The sequence below is a fragment of the Marmota flaviventris genome, chromosome 2 (assembly GCF_047511675.1).
Source record: "Marmota flaviventris isolate mMarFla1 chromosome 2, mMarFla1.hap1, whole genome shotgun sequence".
NCBI classification, from domain to species: domain Eukaryota; kingdom Metazoa; phylum Chordata; class Mammalia; order Rodentia; family Sciuridae; genus Marmota; species Marmota flaviventris.
The window spans coordinates 2,831,083-2,853,242 of NC_092499.1; the positions used below are offsets into that span (position 1 = coordinate 2,831,083).

At 58.3% G+C, this 22,160-nt stretch overlaps 2 protein-coding genes across 32 annotated transcripts in view; one reads left to right on the forward strand and one right to left on the reverse strand.

Moving 5' to 3' along the window:
- Positions 1-42: 42 nt before the first annotated feature.
- Xrcc3 (X-ray repair cross complementing 3) lies at positions 43-12,446 on the forward strand. 17 transcript variants are annotated; one of them, XM_071607495.1, is made up of 9 exons: positions 70-91; positions 3,428-3,488; positions 3,822-3,953; positions 5,218-5,355; positions 6,522-6,734; positions 8,268-8,422; positions 10,646-10,858; positions 11,005-11,051; positions 11,135-12,446. In XM_071607495.1, the coding sequence occupies exons 3-9, from the start codon at positions 3,899-3,901 to the stop codon at positions 11,361-11,363; spliced, it is 1,050 nt and encodes a 349-aa protein (XP_071463596.1). In that variant the 5' UTR covers positions 70-91; positions 3,428-3,488; positions 3,822-3,898; the 3' UTR covers positions 11,364-12,446. The 17 variants fall into 17 exon arrangements, 13 of the variants coding, with proteins under 13 accessions (XP_027802415.1, XP_027802416.1, XP_071463596.1 ...); XM_027946614.3 differs by lacking the exon at positions 3,428-3,488 and having other exon boundaries at positions 43-91; positions 3,766-3,953; XM_027946615.2 differs by lacking the exon at positions 3,428-3,488 and having other exon boundaries at positions 46-91.
- Klc1 (kinesin light chain 1) overlaps positions 9,073-22,160 on the reverse strand; it is a 56,166-nt gene continuing 43,078 nt past the window's right edge. For 4 of the 15 annotated variants that reach the window (XM_027946605.2, XM_027946600.2, XM_027946601.2 and 1 more), the window contains exons 14-16: positions 18,814-18,944; positions 9,691-9,757; positions 9,073-9,467 (exon numbers count right to left, since the gene is read on the reverse strand). In XM_027946605.2, the coding sequence (XP_027802406.2) occupies positions 9,465-9,467; positions 9,691-9,757; positions 18,814-18,944 (201 nt within the window). In that variant the 3' untranslated portion in view covers positions 9,073-9,464. Of the gene's footprint in view, positions 9,468-9,690; positions 9,758-14,282; positions 14,778-15,737; positions 15,805-18,813; positions 18,945-19,558; positions 20,250-20,920; positions 20,976-22,160 lie in introns of those variants that run through there. The other 11 variants (XM_071607489.1, XM_027946610.2, XM_071607488.1 and 8 more) reach the window with 6 other exon arrangements.

Here is a 22,160-nt window from a genome sequence, read left to right on the forward strand (position 1 = left end):
TGGTGTGGCCGGCTCAGGGAGCTCTGCGCTCATTGGAAGAGAAGGCTGAGGGGGCGGGCCGGCGCGAAGAGGCGTGAGGAGCGCGCGATTGGTGAGAGCCGGGGCAGGGGGCTGCGATCGCCGCACCGGGTTAGCGGGTGGGGCGCGGCTCCGCGGCCGAGGTGACCTGAGGGGTGCCGGGCAGGCCTCCGCGATTTCCGGAGTTGGTTGGCGAGTGGGCGCGCGGAGTCCTGGGGCTGAGGAGAGAAGGGGCCCCGGGGCCCGCTCCGCGGTTCTCAGGACCTGCCGGGGGGAGGGTTTCCGCGGCCGGGCGGAGATCGCAGGAACCGGAGGCCAGGCCCGGGTTGCTGCAGCTCCCGCGCTCGGAACGGACCCGGGAGCCTGACTCCCAGGCCAGCCGCAGCGTGACTGTGGCTGTGTGAGCTAACCGTATGACTGGACCCCTCTGCGCTCTCGTTTCCTCTTCATCGAAACGGAGAGCCTCCATCCTTGTTGTGAGGCTTGTGTGCGTTGACCCGGGCCCGGGGCTTCCAGCAGCCCTGGGAACATCCCAAGTGTTGGATAAATGTGAGCGCTCAGCTTTGTTACCCTTGGTGGGTTTTATGGAGATGTCAGTGGACTTGCCTTACTTGAATTTAGCTCTGAACTTAACAATAGAAAGAAAAATAACAGTTCCAGTCTTGAAGGTCGTGCTGCCCCAGCAAGTGTGACCGAGCATGGCGGCACCTCTGGTTTCTTTGGGTAACAGTACCTCCTGTGCAGTACTTATCCTGGAGATTAAAGCTCAGCTGGACACTCTGGAAGACAAAAGTGGGGCTGTCAGACACAGCAGATGTTCGGCATTAAAAATGTTTTTCAGTGGCACTTGTTAAAGTCCAGGACCATCACTGTCTATCCAGGAACCAGAGTAGTGGGTTTGTAGTGAGAGAGACAGACAAGGCTCACCTGGAACACATGGGCAGGTGGGGTCAGAGGGTGGAAAGTTACCAAGAGGAGGTGTCAGGGGACCGGGGAGCGCCCACCTGGGTGGTGGAGGATGAGGAGCCTGGTGGGATGTGGGGACTAGATGTGGAGAGTGGGGTTCCCACTGCACTGAGCAGGGACCTCACTGACACCGGGTTTCACCAGCATGAGTCCAGGTGGGGCTGGAGAGGACTCAGGAACCTGGAAAGATTAGCCAAGTGGGGCCAGGTGTGACTTGGTTGCCTCGCATGCTAGTGGCCCTGGGTTTGATATCCAGGCACAGCAAAGAAAAAAGACCAAGTGGAGGGTCTTGATGAATAACCAGCCTGCTTCCAGATGCCCTGCCCCCTTGAAGGCTCCAGGTGCAGGGTCCTCTGTGGGCCTTTCTGTGCTGCCTGGTGTCCAGCCCAGCCTGAGGCAGCAGCCTCCTGCCAGCCCCAGGCCAGTGTCCCAGGAGCTTTCCACACGTAGACCCTCGGAGCTCTGGCAGTAAGACAGATTGGCTGTTGTTCTGGAGGCTGTCTTTACCTCTGGTGTATGCCCTGGGGTCCCTGCCAGCTCACACCCCACTTTGGTTCACACCCTAACCCTCCTCCCAACTTCAGGGCTCTCAAATTCCCATATTCTCAAAGGGATGCTCCTGCCTTGCCACATGAGGCCCAGCCAGGTTTCTGATGACCAGGTGCCTCCATCTGTTCTCTGCTTGGGAGTCTAACTCCCCCATGCCTGCTACCAGCTCTATCAGCAGCCCTTGAGCTGCTTTGAACCCCCATCACCCCCTTCTCGGCTGCTTCCTTTAGAACATGTATCCCAGTACTAATGCTGTGGTTCTCTGTAACTGCTAAGCCAGCTTCTGCTCAGATGCACATCCATTGTCTCTTGACCACCCTGAGTGGGCCTGGGAGCTCTGTGTGTCTGCTATCCAGCTGGGCAGTACTATCAGCCCAGCGCCGAGAGTCTCCCCGTGTGTTGCCCCAGGCCACAGTAGGGAACGGTCAGGAGCTGACTTGGAAGGCCCACAGGTTCTGGGCCCCAGGAGCCCTGTGACCCCATCAGGAAGTGTGTCCTCCAGCCACTGCTTCCTGCTACCCAGCAGCTGCCTCCCGGGAGCTGTGGTGGGCGAGGAGCAGCTGTGCCTGGGTCTTCGCCCAGGCTAGAGCTGAGTCTGAACTGTGGCTGTTCTTGGCTTCTCGGCCCTGCTCCAACCTGGGAGGATGCAGAAGGCCACATCCTGAGTCCATGAGGGAAGCCTCACCCACTGCTGCCCACTTCCCCTGGTAGACCTAACCCCCAAATGCTGGGCTCGTCCAGGTCACTGGCCTCAAGTCTGCAAGACCAAACTCTTCCCAGCACCCCATGTACATTCCTGACCTTGCTGTGGGGAGGCCACCAGGGAGGACAGCAGCTTGTTGGAAAGGGCTGAGTCCCTGCACAGCCGTCCCACGCCGGAGGGCAGGAAAGCCTTCTGTGGCCTCGCAGGCCACAGAAGGGCCACTGGTGCTCCTTCCTTGGAGGGCACCCACGTGTTGACGGGTGAGGTGGGCAGCAGCCTTGCCCTGCGGTCCCTTACCTCGGCCTGGCCAGGCTTCCTTGACTCTGCCGAGGTCCTCAGGTTCCTGCAAGATCCTAAGCGCGCTTCCTCTACACTTTCTGAATGGGGAGGGAGACACATTTGAGGGAAATTAAGCCAGAGATTGCCAAAGACTCTGAAGTCATGTGATCCCCATAAAAGGGGATCTGGGGGCTGGATATCATCCCGATGGTACAGGGCCGGAGCCTTCCAAGAAACTGAGGCAGCATGAAGACCCTCTCTTAACCCCAATTCTTGCGACCAGGCCAAAGATTTCAGACATCACTCAGAGCAACAGGAATGATTTATTGAAGGGATGGGGAAGGGGGAAAAGGACAGTCCCAAGGGAGAGAGGGGGTCATCAGGAAGGAGAGGGGACAGTCCCAAGGGAGAGAGGGGGTCCTCAGGAAGGAGAGGGACAACGTGCCTTTCCTGCACTCCAGCTTTACTGGGGATCCCAGGGAAGTTTCCAGAGAGTCCTGCCTAGGTCCCCCTCTTGACTTTTGACTGACAGCAGGATGACATCAGACTTGGAAGTCTCCACTGCCATGGCCACTCTAGGTCACCTGGCCCATGCTGACCAGTTCTAACTGGATTCTTTTTTTTTTTAAAGAGAGAGAATTTTTTAATATTTGTTTTCTAGTTTTCGGCGGACACAACATCTTTGCTTGTATGTGGTGCTGAGGATCGAACCCGGGCCGCACGCATGGCAGGCGAGTGCACTACCGCTTGAGCCACATCCCCAGCCCATCTAACTGGATTCTTAACCGTACATTCTTGCAGATTTTATGGTCAGGAGGAAATGTTCTTGTCTCCCTTAGTTTCAGGAGCTGGTCACAAACGTCCCCTGGGTTCTTCCCTGGACAGTATCTCAGGTCTGCATTTCTCCTGCAGTTAACAGGTAGTTTGCTGAGGAATGTGACTTAGCCTGTCACCAGACCAGGCCGGGCTGCAGGTAAATGGCTTCTTGGAAAAGAAAGCCCGTGGGGGTCAGCACCCTGGGCGGTCCAGAGTCCCTCTCTCACCTCGTGTCCCTACCCTGCTTCTCTATCTGGTCCCCAACACCAAGAGAGCTGAGCTGAGCTGAGAGCAGGGTGCTGGCAAGGACATGCTTCTCTTGGGCCAGGTGTCCTCAGCACCCCAGGCTTCCTACTGCCACATCACTCCTGGAGGTAGATGCTCTGGACCTAACTGGACAGTGTCCAGGACAGTGACATTCCCTCTGCCCTCAGGTGGAGACCTGGCTGCACAGATGTTGAGCACAGCCCTCTCCCACTCACTCCCACAGACTACCTGGGCTGGGAGTCAGCACCTCCAATCTGCAGCCCCCAGAAGTGTTCATCCTGGTGGCCAGCCATTGAGGACATGGATTTGGATCAGCTGGACCTGAACCCCAGGATTATTGCTGCAGTTAAGAAAGGTATTTTAACTTGCCTAAGACTGAAGTGTCACGTGGACACGTGGGTGTGTGAGCACACTTGGTGTAGAACAAGGTCACAGAACATCAACTTTCCACGGTGTTCCCCTGAGACCCCAACTGTGGCCTCAGCATTGGGACATGCTGTGGCTCCTCTATGAGCATTGACGGAAGGGACTTTTGAGGTCCTTCCCATCAGTGCACACGTGGGTGTGGCCTAGGAAGGGGAGCGGGTCACCTGTTCCCTGTGGCTCCTCAGCTGCCTCTGCAGTCTGCACAAGCTGTCTCCAGGCTCTGTTCCTGATCCCCTCGCCTTTCCTGTCCCCTGGGGCCTCAGGACACTTGGCACACTCAGGGCCTTGCTCCGCTGCCTGTTGGCCTCTTGTCCTGCTGGTGGTGGCCTCATGATCGTAGGGTGGCTGCCGTGGCTGCAGACACCACACTTGCAGTCTGGGACATCTGCCATCTGCCGGCTGTCCCCAGAGCCTCCCTCAGGCAGCATTGCTTGCTGGGAAGCCATCTTCCCCTGGCCCCTCCTGCCCTCTGCAGATCTCCTTCAGAGCGTGCCTCAGGAGTTCCGTTCCTGTGGTCAGTCCCACCTGTCGGGACTGGAGCCTCCTGTCGGGTGGCTGGTGGTGGTATCTGGCTCCATCCCCCTCTCCCTGTGAGCCCTTTGTCCTCCTCTCTGGTGTTCTGTCCACTCCCCCATCGCCTGGGGGTGTGTGCAACATTGTTTTTCTTTCCACTAGTGCAGAAGTGGAGAGCCATGCCCGCCCAGCCCAGAGCCACCGAGGAGGCCGCCCCGCAGCCCACCTGCCAGCGGCCCCTCCCGCCTCCCCTCCTCCCCTTTCTGGTTTTGACCCCAGGGCCTTGCACACCTAGGCAGGTGACCGTCCACTGACTGTTTGAGTCTCGCTGTGTCACCTAGAGCCCCTGCTGCAGCCTCTTAGGAGCTGACACCAGGGGCACATGCCACTTGCCAGGCAGCACTGCCCTCTGGAGACATTTCTGGGGGTGGACATTTGTGACGGAGGCCACCTCACAGCACCCAGAATTTGCCCGCCTTTCTCCAACTGCACTGGGGGCACAGGAAGGTGCAGTGAGGGCACTGTCCCTGAGCCTCCTCCCCCACTGCCCTGCCCACTCCACCCGACTGCCCAGGGCTGGCTGCAGGTGGTCCCCGACCTGAAGCAGGGCCCTGCCAGGCGGTGCCACCTTGCCTTGCCTCCTGTGAGCGCCGTCCGACTCCTGTCTTTCCTGGTGTCAGCCAGGCTGAAGGCCGTGAAGGAGGTCCTGCACTTCTCTGGAGCTGACCTACAGAGACTGACCGGCCTGTCCAGCCCTGACGTCCAGCACCTGCTGACAGCGGCCTCCTCACACCTGCGTGGGGGCCCCATCCTCACAGGTGGGTGGAGAGTGGCTGTGGCAGATACCTGGGGTCAGTGCCAGGAGCCATGGGGGTCCACAGAGCCATGGGGTCCCAGGGCCAGGACCTGCCACAGACGTCCTGCGCTGGGGGAGGGAGGGGCACCTAGGGCTGCTTTCTTGGGTCAGAGAAGAGCTGAGGCTGCAGGGGTGAGGTGGGGGTGGGGCAGATGGTGCAGCAGTGCCCAACTGGGGCGGCAGAGGGACCTGCCCAGGGCCACCGCCACAAGAGTGGGAACCAAGTGCCCACAGAGCCAGGCTCCTATTATCAGTGTGCAGGGCTGCCAGCTCCCTGTGATCTGGTGCCTGGCCAGGCAGGGGTCCACTGTGCCCTCCCTTGCAGACACTCAGTGGTCCTGGGCACCCACTCAGCACACTGCTGTGGCTGGGACTGGAGCCTGCCTCAGTGCTGACCTGCCCAGGCTGGGCACAGGGGGGCTGCTGCTCCTGGCCCCACTGGCTCTGGACCTTTCCCTGGGTCCTCACCTCACCCCAGGGTGTCAGCGTGACCAGCAGATGGCTGCCACATGTGTGTACGTGTGCATGCATATGCGAACGCATCTGTGGTCCCAGTGGGGCCCAGAGAGGGCTCAGGCCAGGGACCACACAACCCCTCCCACAGAGCCGCCCTCGCAAGGAGGATGATCCTGGGGTCTGAGTGGCCTTGGCTGCTGAGACCATTGTGGGATGCTGCACGAAGTCTCCTGCTGTGGGACATGCTTCAGAATGATTGTTATTTGTGCCTCATTGGTTTTTAGCCGACTTCAAGCCTAATCAGATCTGCTGTGCAACCTTGGGGACTGTCAGGGTTTGAGGCGCATTTTAATTTCACAAGATCTCTGGCAACAGCCAGCTGTGGTATCCAGCACCACTCAGCTCTGGGCCCAGGGTCGGCTTCAGCCTGGTGCCCTGTCACTGGGGGCAGCAGTCTCTCTGAGAATGTCTAGCTGCGTTGTTTGGCCAAGAACTGGGAAGTCTAGCAGGGGCAGGTTCTCCCGGGTTCTATCTGGCACACAGCCACGTGGCCAGGCCACCTCCCCTCTGCCCACCCAATGTGACCCCCTTGCCAGTCTTCTCCTCACACCTGCCGTCTGGACGGGGTGGGGCACTGGGCAGGAAGCTGCGTGACCTCACCCCTCCCTGCAGCGCTGCACCTGTACCAGCAGAGGGAGCGCTTCCCCGCGCAGCACCAGCGCCTGAGCCTGGGCTGCCCCATCCTGGACGGGCTCCTGGGCGGCGGCCTGCCCCTGGAGGGCATCACGGAGCTGGCTGGCTGCAGCTCAGCTGGGAAGACCCAGCTGGCACTGCAGCTCTGCCTGGCTGTGCAGTTCCCACCACAGCACGGAGGCCTGGAGGCTGGTGAGTGTCCACCCTCCTCCTGGGGCAGGGAGGGTCCTGATCTGGTGGCTCTGAGTTCCTGGCTCTACTTTCAGCTGCTTCCCACTAAGTGGGCCAGTGGCCGCCTCAGGATTCCCATCTTCCTCTTGCAGAAGAATAAGGGGAAGGAGCTGGGGCCCGGCTACCTTCAGAGGCAGCCTCCGCAGACCTGAACCCTCCGGCATCTGGTCGCCAGGGTCACTGGCCAGCCCTCGAGGTTGCCACCCAGTGTGAGCCCCGCAACATATCACACCCACCTGCCAATGTCCCCTGCAGATTATGTGGCCACAGCCAGAGTGCAGGGCAAGGGCACGTGACACATCTACCCCTGGGTGACAGCCAGTGTCTAGAGCCTCCGGAGGGATGGTCAGGAGCCCAGGACAACCGAGACACCAGCTGCCACACCGTGCGCACGCGCAGTGACAGTGACCTGCACCATGAGTGGCCGATACAACCAATTCCCAGAGCTGGGCTGGTGTCCCTTCAGTCCCACACCTGACTGCCCCCCAGCATCATGCATGTCCCCAGCAGCGACACACCAGGGCCATGTTCCCTGGTCCTCTCCATCTCTAGAGGCACGGGGCAGCCGACCCTTGTGGTTTGGGCTCCTATCCCCTGGTCCACAGGGATGTTGGGCATCTCCTGTGCCTGATGGCCTTGCAGACACATCTCTTGGGGTCCTTGCCATATTGGAGCTGCCTTCTTATCGAGGTTTAAGAACTCTGTGCCCTGGGCACACAGCCTGACCACGTGTTCTCCTGTGGGTCCTCTTTCTTTAGTTGCTTGTGCTTGGTGTCAGTTAAGGTCATGAAGATTTATTCAGGTTTTCTCCTAAGAGTCTTGGCGCCCACGTGTGGGCCATTCTGAGTGCATTCTTGCACCTAGTGTGAAGTCCAGCTTTGGTCCTTTGCAGGTGTACGTCATCCGGTCATCCTGGCGCCATCTGTGCAGAGGTTCTTCCTCCCCCTGAGCCCTCTGGCCTCTCTGATCAAAGTGAGATGCCCACCAACACAGGGTTTGCCTGGACGGCCCTGGCTCTCAGTGCAGGCTCTCAGCATGCCCTGAGCACAGAGTCTAGGCCCAGGCGGCTGCCAGGGGCTGCGCAGGGCCAATGACCCTGTTCTCACCACTTGTTCCAATCACCACTGAGGTGCAGTGTCAGGAGCCCAGAGAGTGGAGCAAAGGGTCTCTGTAGGTCCAAGGGAGGGACATCTTCAAAAGCCCCTTGGCCCTGCCCATCCACTTGTTCCCCTGCCCAGCCAGGGGGTGGAGGGAGCAGGAATGGGCAGAACAGGAGCCCACCTGTAGCCATTCTGGCCCCGGGCTCAGGGCAGCAGGTGTATGTACCTGGGTATCAGAGCTGAAGTCCACCGCGTTCCCAAGGGAGGGGGCTGCAGGTGGGACCAGAATCGGCTCTGGTCCGCCAGCTCAGGTGGGAGCAGGAAGACGTCTTGTGTCGGTGGTGTGGCCCTCTGAAGCCGCGGGTCCTCTGAAGCGTGGCGCGTGGCTTCCCAGGGGCTGTTTACATCTGCACGGAGGATGCCTTCCCCAGCCGCCGGCTGCAGCAGCTCATGCAGCAGCAGCAGCGCCTGCGGGCAGACGTGCCACAGGACGTGGTCCAGAGCATCCGCTTCGGCAGCCAGATCTTCGTGGAGCACGCGGCCGACGCGGTGAGTGTCTCTGTGGTGCTGCAGCAGCCGGGACAGTGGGGGCCAGGTGGGGACGTGTGGCCAGGTGGGGTCAGAGGGTAGAAAGTTACCAAGAGGAGATGTCAGTGGTCAGGGGACCAGCCCCCACCTGGGTGATGGAGGATGAGGAGCCTGGTGGGACGTGGGGACTGGATGTGGAGAGTGGGATTCTCGCTGCACTGACTGAGCAGGAGCCTCGTTGACACCAGGTTTCACCCGCATGTGCCCAGGTGGGGCTGGAGAGGACTCAGGAACCTGGTGACTGGGGCCAAGCAGAGGGTCTGGGCCTGAATATGCCTGTGGCCCCACAGGCAGGGCACTGCCCACTGTGCATTCTTTGAGCGGCACTGTGCCATCTGGCCCAGACTTCACGTTTAACTGAGCTGGATGTTCATTCGCCCGCGCCCCCAGGAGGAAAGAGTGGGAGAGAAGCCCAGGTGGGACCAGGGTGTCCTCTGGGCCCAGGACCCCTGGTGCAGGGAACCTCTGCCATCCCCTTCTGCTTCTGATGGTGTCTGTCCTGGTGAGTGTGGCACTGCCCCTCCCGGCCAGCAGGGCTGCACCAGACGTGAACATGGAGGGCAGAGCCCACCTTTGAGAATTGCTATGGAAAGACGCTTTCAAGTAAAGGATGAGGTGTATAGACTTTTAATTTTTAAAATTTACAATAAAATACATTATCACACAGTGCAGGAGCTAGCAAAGGGCACAGGGAGGTCAGGCAGGCACAGGACATGGATACCCTGTCCCTGAGAGCCTTCCAGGGAGGGGCAGACTGCACCTGCCTGCCGTCCCCTCAGGGCTGCCTGGGTGGCACCTGCCCAGCCAGCCGAGTGCCTCTCCAAGGCCTTGCCAGTGGGGTGGTTCATTATTAGTATGGCGCTCCGCGGTCATGGTCAGGAGAACTAAGTTAGCGCTGCAGCCCCAGCCAAGGGCCCTCCCAGCCTCAGCCTGCCGGTCCCAGGGCCAGCTCCGGGGCTGCACAGGGCAGCGTCCTGGTACCCTAGAGCAGAGCAGGCCAGGATCACTGCAAGAGAAGGCAGCAGGTCAGGCCAGGCCCTATTCTGGAGATAGCTCAGGGGCTCCTCACTCTTGCCTGGAAACAGGTGGCTTAGGGCTGGGGGACGTAGGGGACCTGTGCGTTCATCTCTGTACAAGGAGCCCCCTTTTGCAGAAGCAGGGCCTTAGGCCATGCCTGTCCCCCTCCACCTCCTCTGTGGCCTTGGCGGAGGCCAGTGTGTGGAACTCACGTTAGAGTTGGCATCCTCCAGGCTGCTGCTGTCGTTCTCCACACAAAGAGGCTCCGCTGGGGATGCCCTGGGGAGAAGCACAGACCTGGTATCACGCTGGGCTGGACTCCAGGCCCTCGCAGCTCTTTGGAGCTGCAGGTGCCACAGCCTGTGTGGCACGGCACAGCTGGCTGGGATGATCTGCAGACCTGGAACTGGTGCCTGTGTCCTCGGGCCTGCTCACCCATGTGTTCCTGCCTCGTCCCCTCCACCACGCAGACCTCTGCCATCATTAGCCACCTACTGCATCACAGCCCACCTAGCCCTGGGGCCAGAAAGGTCCCCAAACGGAGCCCTGAGGAGGGTCTGCCTTGGAAGGGGCTCATTTCCACCCCTGGCCAGGGCTGTGTGAGCACAGGGTGGTGGAAGGGCTGGCCCCCACCTGCATGGTCTCCCAGGGTGCAGCCCCTGCATGTGATCCTGGCACTTGACACAGATAAATTTGGGGCAGTGCCTGCCTTATGAAGGATAGACTCTGGGACCCCTGCTCAGAACTGCTTGATGGGCACACCTGGTGATCAGGTGGCCACCAGCTCTGGCCTTTGCAGATGCATCTGGGTCCAGGTGGTCTAGGAGCTATTGAAGGAGGTGGGCTGATCTCTGATGGGAGGTGAGATGACAGCCCCAGGGCAGAGAAGGGCTGCCCGAGTCTGGTGTGAGCACAGGCAGTTCACGGAAGGCTGTGCGTGGGGGTGGGATGATGCTGCAGAGGACCCCTGCTCGGAGGGCCAGCAGAGGGCACAGTGCCAGGGGAGAGCTGGGTAGGCCTCCAGCTTATCAAACAAGAGCCTCTGGAGAAACGCAGAGGTGGAATGCAAGGCTCTGGTGCAGTGTCTGGGGAGGACACAGACAATAGGGCAGTGCCAGGGGACCTGGGCACCTGGAGGGACCATGATGCCGTCCCTAACTCCCACAGGACACCTTGCTGGAGTGTGTGAGCACCAAGGTCCCCGTCCTCCTGTCACGGGGCATGGCCCGCCTGGTGGTGGTAGACTCCGTGGCAGGCCCCTTCCGCTGTGAATTTGATGGTCAGGCCTCGGCCACCCGGGCCAGGCACCTGCAGTCCCTAGGGGCCACGCTGCGCCGGCTGAGCAGCACCTTCCGGAGCCCTGTGCTCTGCATCAACCAGGTGGGCCAAGGCCAGAGCTACTTGCCGTGAGCCAGGGAAGGCAGGGTGGGCAGCGGCGCGCGAGTGGCCGTGCACCTTTCTGTGTTGACACAGAAACTTCCCAGAGACCTTCGGCCACCACAGCTGACCCCACTGGGCTTTTCCAGGTGACAGAGGCTGTGGAGGAGCAGCGCGCAGCACTTGGGCCACCAGGGTAAGTGCTGGCACCTCCTGGCACCGAGCGCAGGAGGGGGACACTGTTTCCACAGCAGCAACGGCCTTTTCTCCGTGTTTCAGGCCCTGGGACGAGCACATTTCCCCAGCCCTTGGCATAACCTGGGCCAACCAGCTCCTTGTGAGGCTGATGGCCCACCGGCTCCGCGAGGAGGAGGCCGCCCAGGGCCCCCCTGGCCACCCGGCCCGGATCCTGCGGGTACTCTCCGCCCCTCACCTGCCCCCGTCCTCCTGCTTCTACACAATTGAAGTGGAAGGGGTGCGAGGGGCACTGAGGGCTGAGTCCTGCTAACGTGGACCAGGTCCCAAGAAGCCCAGAGTCTGGCTGAGCCCTGGAAGCGGCCAGTACAGACGCACAGCACTGCAGTCCACCAGGGTCAGCGCACCATCGGCCCTCCTCAGCCAGAGGTGAACAGCGAGCTGAGGCTGCACCCCCTCTCCCACCTCACCCACCAGCTTGCTGGCCCTTGGTGGACAGGAGACTCACAGAGGCTGGGGGCTCTACAGAGACTCACAGGGGCTGCTCTGGGCCCGTCCTCAGTTTGCCCCACCCACACCCTGCTGGTCAGAGTTGCCAGCCTCCCCTGGACCTGGGAGCCTGTGTCCTGCAGGGTGGTCCTCAACCCTGCTAAAGCTACCCGCACACACTGCCCTGGACCTCTGGTCACCTCAACCACCCCCTGGGGTGTAGGCAACTTTGGGGAAGCTGATGAAAGGACACAAGGAACCAGCAACATGCACCTTGGGGGATGCAGCCAGATGCCCGCCAGGACCACCTGCACAGGCCAGCCTAGCCTCCCTTCTGGCTAGAAGGGTGGAGCCTGCTGGCAGCTCATCTGGCTGTGGACCCTGGAATCTGACCACCTGGCCATGACCTGAGGGACATGGCCTCTTCACAGGGAGGCCTGCGAGTTAACAGTGGGCTTCTCATTAAGAAGCTGCTGTCTGCTAGGTACTGCGCCTGTGACCTGTGCCATCCCTGCCGCTGCTCTCCAGTGGGGAGACTGAGGCACAGGCCCGCCAAGTGGCTGGGAGGTTCTGCAGCCCTAAGACAGACCCCAGGGCCCCTGCAGGGGGAGCCCCCACTAAAGCTGGGAGGCTATGCGTTCCTCCAGGTGAGACAGTCCATGTGTGGGCGTCACATCACCAGCTCCCCAGAGCACCATGGCCCCAACAGGCCAAGACTCACTACCACCAAGCTGTTCTGGGGCTGGACTTTCCCCGAACGGCCTTCCTGCAGAAGTGCAGGGGCTCCACAGCAGCAAGTCAAACACTGTTTTTGTGTAACCAGAGAATTCTAAGTGATTTTCGAGGCAAAATCTATCAATTAGAAAATAAACTACAGCTCTCGTCCACTCAGCAGAGGACGAATGCACCTGCCTGGCTTGTGGTCTGCACAGGGTCTGCCCTGCAGGCGGCCCCTGGGGAGGCCCTGGGAGCCCCTGGCCCTGCAGGGTCCTCTGCCTTCCCTGGAGACCCTCCTCTGGTCCCCCTTAGAACGCCCGAGTTCCTGCCCCCAGCACCACGGAACCACCCTGCACATGCCGCATCTGCTGGCCAGCACAGCAGGGGCTGGGGTACGGACGCCCTGCTCTCAGAAGTCTGATCACTGTGCTGCTGCAGATTGCAAACGTGAGCCCCAGAACCCAGGACGCCCGGACCCCGAGGCACAGACAGCCTCTGCAGCTGCCTGTGTTCCGTGAACTCAAAAAGAGTTCCTGGTGGCATGGTGCCCCTCACAGCTTTCACACCAGATGCAGGGGTTTATTTTTTTAATTCTTTTAAGAAAAAAGTAAGGTACAGGTTTAATCTCCTCCAACCCTGTCAACACCAGGACCACTGGGAGGACCCAGCCCAGCCCCAGGTCTGGCTTCTGCCTCCCTGTGCTGCCCACCTGGGAGCTCTCCTGTAACATCTATGGATGGTCCCTACAGTGACTAGCACACTTGGCCCTGGGCTCCACCTGCTCCACCTTCCTGCCACTATTGGGTGGTGGTGAGGGTAGAACCCAGGGCAGGCAAGGCAAGCGCTCTACCACTGAGCAACACCCAGCCTTTGTGAGGCACAGTCCCACTAAACTGCCCAGGGTAGCCTTGAACTTGTGATCCTCCTGCCACAGCATCCCCAGTGTGCACCACCTGGCTTAGATTGGCCTTTAACTTGGGACTGACAAAGACTGAAGAGACAAGTGCCACTCTCACTTAGGGTCCTGTCTCCACCAACGAGGACACTGAGGAGTGGGGACGTGGCCACTTCTTTCCTAAGAGCATTAAGATGCAGAGGACCACACTGGAGACAGGCTACCTGCTGCCCCAGATCCCATGCAGCTCCCCCTGTGACTGAAGTGTGGCTCCTTGGGTGCCACAGGTTTTGCCCCCCCACCTGCATTCCCACAGAGACAGCCCAAGGCCATCTGGGCTGGGCCAGGCGTGAAGCAGTGCATCCGCAGGGGCCTAGCTCTGCGCTCTGGGTGCTCACAGCCTGGAGTGGAGGGAGCTGGGCCTGCAGCTTCCCTTTTTCTTGAGTAGCTGTGTGGGGAGCAGCTTGTCACACTATGGACTGTCCTAAACCTCACTAGGCAGCATTTAGAAAACTAGTTCCCGACCCCTCAGAAGCAACAGTGCAAACCTAGCCAGCAGCCTCCATACGGCAGTACAGGAGGAAGGCTGGCCAGAGCCCTGGGGCACACACGGGCCTGCCAGGAGCAGACACCCTTCCCACAGCCACAGTTGGCAACCAGAACTGATACCCAGTCACAGGGCACATGAAGACATCTCAAGTCCAGCTGCTGCAAAAACCCCCATTGCTGTCATCTCCGGCCCTTGGCTCAAGAATAGCACGTGGGCCCCAGCAGCCCACATCCAGCATACCAGCCCCTCGCCCAGCAGCATGCAAAGGGATGCTTCAAGGTAGCTGGAAGCAAACAAGTTAGGGCCATGGCTGCTGCGAGGTGAGCACTGAAACCCCACGTCCCGGCAAAGGCTGCACGGCCTGGGATACACCTGGCACCCGGCACCCTGAACCTGCCAGCTGCCGTGGGTTCACAGCCTCCTGTGGCTCACACGCTGCCTGAAGCAGCAAGCTTTTGAGATGGATCTGAATGGTTCTCCTGAAAAATCCACCCCTCAAAAGCTTTTCAAAAATGAAAGACACGTGTCAAGGTGCTTAGCTGAAGGAGCCAGCAGGCAAGGGGCAAGGGCTGGGACCATACCCTGTCAGTCACCACGCTGGCCCTGCAGAGGCCCTGAGGCAACACCGCGAGATAGAGCCTGACGAGCCTCCTCCCTGCCACGCCGTCTCTCCTGCACTGGTTTCTCTAACAGACTACCTTGAGCTCCCTTCCGAGAGGACGTCCTCTGTGTCTCTGGTTCATTACAGACTTGTCACAGTATCAAAGTCTAAAAGAGGCCTGGGATCAGGGCAAGAGGGAGGGAGACAGATGCAGGCGTGTCCGGCTCTCATGTTGGTGGCTCTCGGGCGCCAGAAGCAGAATTCTGGGGCATGGCTGCCCACTCTTTTCTAAAGGCAGCCCCTGAGGTTGGCCGTCACTATCTAGGAAAGAAAGCTCGGCCACCACCAGGGCTGCGAGGGTCTCAGTGCTCCGTTAGTTTCGGGGATTCTATTTAGCTCTGTCCCGACCCTCAGTGGACAGGTCAGTGTGGCTGGCACTCAGAGCTCTCGAGTCTGCCAAACAGTTACTTCGTTCCTGCATGAAGAAAACAAAACGTCATGCTTAACCAGCACCCCCAATGGCGCCAGCTCCGTGGGGTCCCAGGCCTGGCCTACTCCTCGGCTCTTCAGCTCCGGTGCTCAGACCTGGAGGCTAGAGGTCTGCATCAACCACAGCCTTTGGGCTGGGCCACAGCAGTGCGCAGTTGTGGGGTGGTCCCCAGCACTGAGACCTCTCCGTCTCACTGCCAGGAGTGCTCAGTGTCCTCCAGTGGCTGCCTGGAGCCCTGGGGAAGCTCTGGGCAGTGCCTCCCAGGTGCTGCCAGGCCCCCCTGTCAGTGACCACTGAAGGGCTGCCAGCTCTCCAGGTGTGGTGCCTGGGAACCAGCAACTGTGGGTGAGCTCTGAGCAGAGGGAGTCAAGGCCACTGGGGCTGCCAGGTCTACTTGGGGACCTGAGCAATAGGGCCAGTTTCTGAAGCCCCCAAGAGATGGCCACACCAGATGTTCTAGAGAAACAAAAATCGAAAAGGTCACTTCTGATGCAGACAGAGGCCAACAGATACGAGCGCCAGGATGAAACAAAGTGCGCTGCGCGTTTGCAGTGTAGACCGCGGCCAGGCACTGACATCTTAGTGTCCAAACGCACACCAGCCGTGTGCCACCTGGTGCTGGCCATCTAGAGGACTGGGTTACAGCTCAACTAGGCAAAGAACCAGTTAGAGACTGAAATCATGATTCCTCACGTGAGAATCGGTCGAGCTTTGACATTACTCTATCAGAACAAATCGCTTGAACTAGGTCAAGCCACGTGCAAGATCACTGGGTTAACCCCTCTCCCGTGGGTGTTCGCAGCTTGAGCATCCCTGGCTCACACAACCAACAGGGAGAGCAGGAAGGGCGGGTTGGCACAGCCGTCCATCCGACTCACATCCCTGCCGCATGGGCAGAACGGCTCGGCGCTGAGCGGCCAGGGCAGGACAGGGAAGGCTCCTTACTTGGGAATGATCTTCTGCAGCCTCGCCACCCACGTTAAGAGCATTCAGAGAACTGGCATGCTTCATGCTGCGACACCAACGCGGACATGCAAGGACAAATGGATCAGCATGTCAACCAGCCAGCAGGACACTGGAGTCCCTGGGGACTGGGCCTTCCCTGGAAGTCCCTGCTGTTTTATGCCCCAGACAAAAGCCCAGTTTCCTGCATCTCCCAACAAAGAGCCCATGGTTCTCGGACACACCAAGCCCCTCGGCCATGCCTGCCCTGGGGCTCTGGAGGCCTGGGGGGCCTCATGCAGGGCTCAACCCACCCAGGCCAGACATGGAGCTCACTGTGAACATCCATCAGACACATGAGTATGTTCTGTATTTCATACTTTTTATATATTAGGAAAAGCAATTTTATCATCAGTAAGAAAAACTCTGAAGGCAGTATTTCTTACTTCAGAAAAACAACATTTAAAACAAATTTTATGGCTTTACGTGTAAAGAAACACAGCCATTTATATATACATTCACTTTTCCCCACCGTTTGATGACTACAGTACTTGAGCTGTAGGCCAGGGAATGACCTGTAGCCTGGGTTTAGATCACGGAGGCTACAAAAATCACTGCACTGTTCACCTCCTTCACGGACACCTCTGGACACGAAGCCACTTCCACTTTCGCACAGTGACGTGGTGCTGAGGTCACTGGAGTGCTCCCGTGGGACCCTGAGGTCACTGGAGTGCTCCCGTGGGACACCAGTGAGCCCGGGGGCACAGAGGACAAGGGTGCCCAGCCAACAGCTGTGGGCCAACTCTCGCTGACACAGTGACACGCAGACCGCAGCTTACCTTTCCCCAAGCAGAACCCACCCAGGGTGTCCAACAGGACGGACTGTCCAGCAGCCGCCCGGATGCTGCCAGAGGCCCCCACTAGTTCTCCTCTACCTAGGCCACTCCAGACCAAGTGCAGCCACATCAGCTCAGCCCTGTCCACAGGCTCGACTGCTCTCTTCTCCCTGCGGCCAGCTGTTTCTTCTAAGAAGGCAATGCAGCCTTCTCCCTCAACTCTGCAGGATGAAAGCAGCAGCGGGACCCCTCACAGTGACTCTGTCTTTCACTCTGGGGCATCAGGACGATGGCACACAAGTCCAGCTCAGCAGTGGGCCACCAAAGCCTGCTCCTGGAACATCCAGTCAGCAACTCCTGTGGCAGCCCCAGGCCAATAGGCTCAGCCCCACCCAAGCACTGGCTAGAAAAGCAGGTGCTGGGGCCCCAGAAGCCAACAGCCGGACACCAGGGAAGGCCAGGCAGCCCATGGGAGGTGCCCGCGAACACTGGCCTTGTGGTCTCATGGGATGGGAGCCCCAAGGCCACTGAGGACGCACTGGGCTGTGTGAGCACAGACACCACTGCCATCCTCAGGCTGACCCTGCAGCAGCACTGGACACAGTGCAGGGCGGCCGCACTCAGCATGTCAGAAGCCAGGTCTTGGAAGCAACAGAAGGATGCTGACTGCTCTCACGTGGGAAGTGTGGCCGTGTCCCAGGGCTCAGAGTCAGAACTAGGGTGTGCACACCAAGGCCTTCAAAATGTCCAGAGCCTCAAGCGGCCAGGGTGCCTCCCTCTGAGGAACTAAAACCCTGGATAGGGTGTTCTGATGCACAAATTGTTCTGCTCAGAAAGGTCCCCCTGCGGGGTCAGACCCAGCAGCTGTGGGGCACTGTCGGCCCCTCCCAACGTCGTAAAAAGGCAAACATCCAGCCGTTCCAGAGTCACTCGGTGTACCTGTCACTCTGTGTGACCTGTCACTCCAGGTCTGGGAACAATCAGACACCTCACCCCAAGGCAGTCCAGGGCCACCTTCCAAGTGAGAGAGCACGGCAGCACTGCACCTGGCCAGCCAGGGGCGTTGTGCCAGGGCCCGGGCAGTTTCCACCAGCTGCAGGGACCCTGACCTCCCCCACGGGTGTTCCTGAGGGGCCCACAGCAGCGTAGCACTGCTTCTGCCCAGGGACACCCAGCTCCCAAAAGCCACCAGAAGTTTTCACCCTCAAGTGGAGTGACTCCTAGAGGGACAGAGTGGCCAAGAAGGCCAAGCACAGACAGAGTGGTGGCCACTGTGGACCTTCTGGCCAGACCCTCTACTGGCTACGGAGGCACCAGGTGTGGGTGATGGCAGGGTCTCGGGCACAGGTCCTAAATGCCACTGAGGGGATCAGACTGGACATGGTTTTAAAGGGCAAAATAACAAACAGCTGAAAAGGACAGGACTTGACATTTCTCACAGGTCCCCGGTGGACTGACAGCCCTGAGCTGACCAAAATTTCGACCACAGAAGGTTTCACGTGGGATCGCCTCCCGCCCCACAGTGGTGGGCACTGAACCCAGGGTGCTCTACCACTGAGCATATGCCCAACCCTTTTTATATTTTATTTTAAGACAGGATCTTGCTAAGTGCCTTCAACTTGTGATCCTCCTGCCTCAGCCTCCTGAGCTCCTGGGATTACAGGTGTGTGTCACTATGCCCCGCTGAAAACTGGCAGTGTGGATGTGACTGTAGAGAAGACTCCAAGACCCATGACTTAGGCCTTTCTTCAAGCACATAGAAACTGAAAGTATGAAAATACAAACTTTTTTTAAAAGCCATAAAACTACAGCCCTTCTTTCAAAACCCTTTTTGCTCCTGATAATGATATCTGCATGAGAGTTAAAGTAGTCATAGCTAACGTGATTTTGAAAGATTAAAATTTTAAAGGATTTGAACTAATGCTGATTAAAAAAAAAAAAAAAGTAATGCCTATCAAGGGTAACAAGTTCCAAACTCGCAGTGTTGTAGTATTCAATACCCACTTTTACCGGCAAAGGCTTTCTTTGAACATGTAACAAAATCGAAGTCCACAAATTTCTTTTGAAAGCATCAATCCTTTGGGCCTCTAACAGGAAGTTTTACAATTATTTCCATCTTGGACAAAGATGGAACCTACTAAACCCCTCCCCGTTGCTGAATCTGGGCCCAAGCAGGAGGTGCCTCGGGGGGCCTAGTGAGGAGCAAGGACCTGGGTGGGCAGGAGGGCTGGGGAGATAGTTACCCGGGGTTCCTTGGCTCACTCTCTCGTGAACTTCCACCCTTCAGCTTCCTAACCAGCTTCTCACTGCTGCGTCTAATGGAGGCCCGGAGTTTGCTAAAGGAACCACTGCGTTTTAAAGATCCAGTGCCATCCTGAAAAAAACGTGAACAAATGTGAAGCTGCAGGAGGACCCCCCCCCAGGCCCAGCTGGGGGCAGACCAGGATGCCCAGCCCACCCAGCCCACCCAGCTCAGCCCAGCCATTCTAGTCCTGAGAAGCCACCAACTGGCTGTGGGCACAGAAATCCATCCACGTGCAGTTTCATTACAGATGAGCCAATGGTGGTGAGACCCCTTGAGTGCGGAGCAGCTCACAGAAACCAAGCCATCACATTCCCCAAGGCAAGTCAATTAGATTGCTGCCCTGAGACAAAGACAACACACACTTTAGGAAACTAGGGCAGCTTCGAGGAATGTCACCACAATCAAATCCCGTGTTCAATAAACAGGTGAACATCTGGTCTAGACAGTGAATCCTCTGGACCCTTCCAGCTACAGGCAGCACCCAGCAAACAGAAGGTCTCCTTCAATGTCGGTATCAATGTAGTGAGAAAATTAGATGCAATGTTCATTTTCTACAAATAACTAAACATCCTCAGACACCCTGAAGAAAGCAAGTAAAGAGGGACCACCTAGCACCATGACCAGCTCAGACACTAGGAATGAACTCCTGGCAGAACCCAACAGAAATCAGACACAGAAGGAAATGTGTGTGAACAGCGATATTTATTCTGAGAACAGCCCCTCGGCGAGACCCAAGGGACCCGTGGCTCAGGGGCTCTGCAGCACGGCGCTCATGGACCCAGCAGACAGACGCAGGACACAGGTCAGCTGGAGTGAGTTTATTAGAAGTTAGAAAGACACAAATACACACGTCACTGAGCACTTGAGGATTAGTAGAGCAGAGCAGAATCGCTAAACTTCACACAAGACTACACAGCAAACTACTGCAGCATGTCCTGGAGGCCCTGCAGGGCCCCGCCAGGCCTCTAGCACAAGGGGGACGTGCAGCACATGCCCTACTCCTACAGCTCGCCACTGTCCACAGGTCACCGTCATGCCACCATGGTAACTCCTGTGCGACACTTCTAACTACCTGGAATCAGAGTGAACAGCTAATCGCTCTTAATTTTTGAACTTGTGTATTACACAGTAAATGGATTTTATTAATACAGTTCTTATTACTAAGTACATATCTGGCAAAGCTACATGTATACAGAAATCAGGAGCCCCCAAGAGGACAGCAGCACCAAGAGGAATGGCCAGTCACAGAGGTGCAGCTCTGACAAGCTCCTAGGGGCTGCTAGACACAGCGGGCAGCACTGAAGAGAGAGGGAAGCCGGAGAAGGCGCCACCCGTCATGCAGGAGCAGTGTGAGAGGCACACGGGCGGCTAGGCCTGTCAGACAGAAAGGAGAGAGAGCCACGTGAACCCGCGGTGAGGACAGGGCAGCAGATCGCGCTCCGCGCAGCTTGGTTACAGTACTTCTAGGTCACGGCTCTCACAGCACTGTGCAGCCTCAGCACTGGGCACTGCCTCTGCCACCTGCTTCTACCAGCCCTGCAGAGAGCAGGTGCCCAGCCCCAGGGCACCCTACAGAATATCGGTGGGTACTCCTGATGGTCGTCAGAGTAAAGGGAGCATTCTAGGAGTGTGGGCTGGCAAGTCAGAAATCTCCTTGAGGCCCACTGTGAAAGTTCTCACAAGTAACTACGTTGAGCAGACTTGGCACTGGAAAGCATCTGCTGGGACCAAAACGTTGGCCACAGAAGGCCACCACCTGGGCCTCTCCTGGGAAGCTCTCCCTCTTAAGCCTCTCCTGGTACCCCACACTGTGACTGCTCCCCAAGTCAGGCAGGACTCCCACTCTCTTAAAAACACTAACATCTTAGACATTTCAGAACTTAAGAACTACTGATTTTAAAAGTCGACAGCACATTTTAAACATGCAGTTGACATCCTAAATAAAATGAGTTTCCACGGGCAGGAAGGCCTCCTGGGTCTGGCCCAAGGACAACCGCATCTGACAGGAGCCCAGACGCAGGCCTGTCCCCAGCCACTTGACTCACCATGGGGCTCACGCTGAGCAAGTCACTTAACCAGCCCGAGCTTCATCTTTCTCATCTTTAAAATGGAAAAATAAAACTTGTTACCAAAGCCTCAAGAATGCTGGGAGGAAATAAATCAGAAGTTCCCACTGCTCTTCACAGAAAGGAGGCTGGTGCTCTGTGCCTGCCATCCACTGTGCCCACAGCAGGTGCTCACCTTCCCCAAGCTTGATCCTAGGCTAACCACAGGGTCCAGAAGGATCTCAGGGTATGGGTACGCACTCACATGCACACGCACACACACGCTTGCAGCTGCTGGGGAGGAAGGTGACACTCATGCAGGCCAGCCACCACTTCCTATGAGCCCTGCAACCAGGTCTGCAGCTGGTACTCAGGGCTGGGCTGGACCAGAGCTGGGCACATCTGCCCCCTTAGGGTTGGTCCCCACCCTGCACGTGCCACCTAAGGACAGTGACCACCCAGAGACTGGACAGAACTCCACCGGGACGGACTGGGAACTAGGAGGCCCCTGCATCCTGACACTTCTTTACATGCCATGAAGACATTCGAGTCACACAGGGGGCCTCTGAGCAGGGAGGCTGCAGGTGCTGCAGTTTTTAAATTTCCCTTTTGGTATAATCTAGTTGTCTTCCTAGGGTAATTTTTCAAAAATAAAAATCTACTTCTAATTAACCATTATTACCTTCCCCAATAATCCTGGGTAAGAGGAATTCAGTGTAGTGAAATCTCAGCAAAGAACAGCCTGGGCGACGGGAGACAGCCAGGGCAGCTTCTGAGCTGGCAGCAGAACGAGCACAGGCCGGGGAAGGAGGCCCCCTGGGCACAGGGGGCTGGAAGCGCATCCTGACACTGGCTCAGTAGACCTCGACCCAGGACAGCCCAGAAGGGCCCCGTGGGGCCTGTGACTGAAGCACCCACTTCACAGGACACAAAGCCCCTGGACAGAGGCCAAGGAAGCTCAATTTCACCGAGAAAAGGGTTCCCAGACGGGGGCAGCTGTGCTCACTCCAGGGGGCTCAGGAGCCCCAGCTGCCTTCGGAGCCCCAGGGAGTCGCAGCCTTGGCAGGGCACAGGCAAGAGAAGAGAGCTGTGCCTCCTCAGCAAGTGACCCCAGTGTTCAGAACTGACACCCACGCTCCCCAAGTCCTCAGCATCCCAATGACCTTGCTGGCCTTCTCCTTTGCTCACATGACCCCGCTGAAGGGGACTCACAGACAGGAGCGCAGGGGCAATGACCAGG

Coding starts and splice junctions, on each gene's coding strand:
- Xrcc3 (XM_071607490.1), top strand. CDS start 432: ATGACTGGACCCCTCTGCGCTCTCGTTTCCTCTTCATCGAAACGGAGA. Junction 6,735..8,267: donor GCACGGAGGCCTGGAGGCTG/GTGAGTGTCCAC, acceptor GTGGCTTCCCAG/GGGCTGTTTACATCTGCACG. Junction 8,423..10,645: donor TGGAGCACGCGGCCGACGCG/GTGAGTGTCTCT, acceptor TAACTCCCACAG/GACACCTTGCTGGAGTGTGT.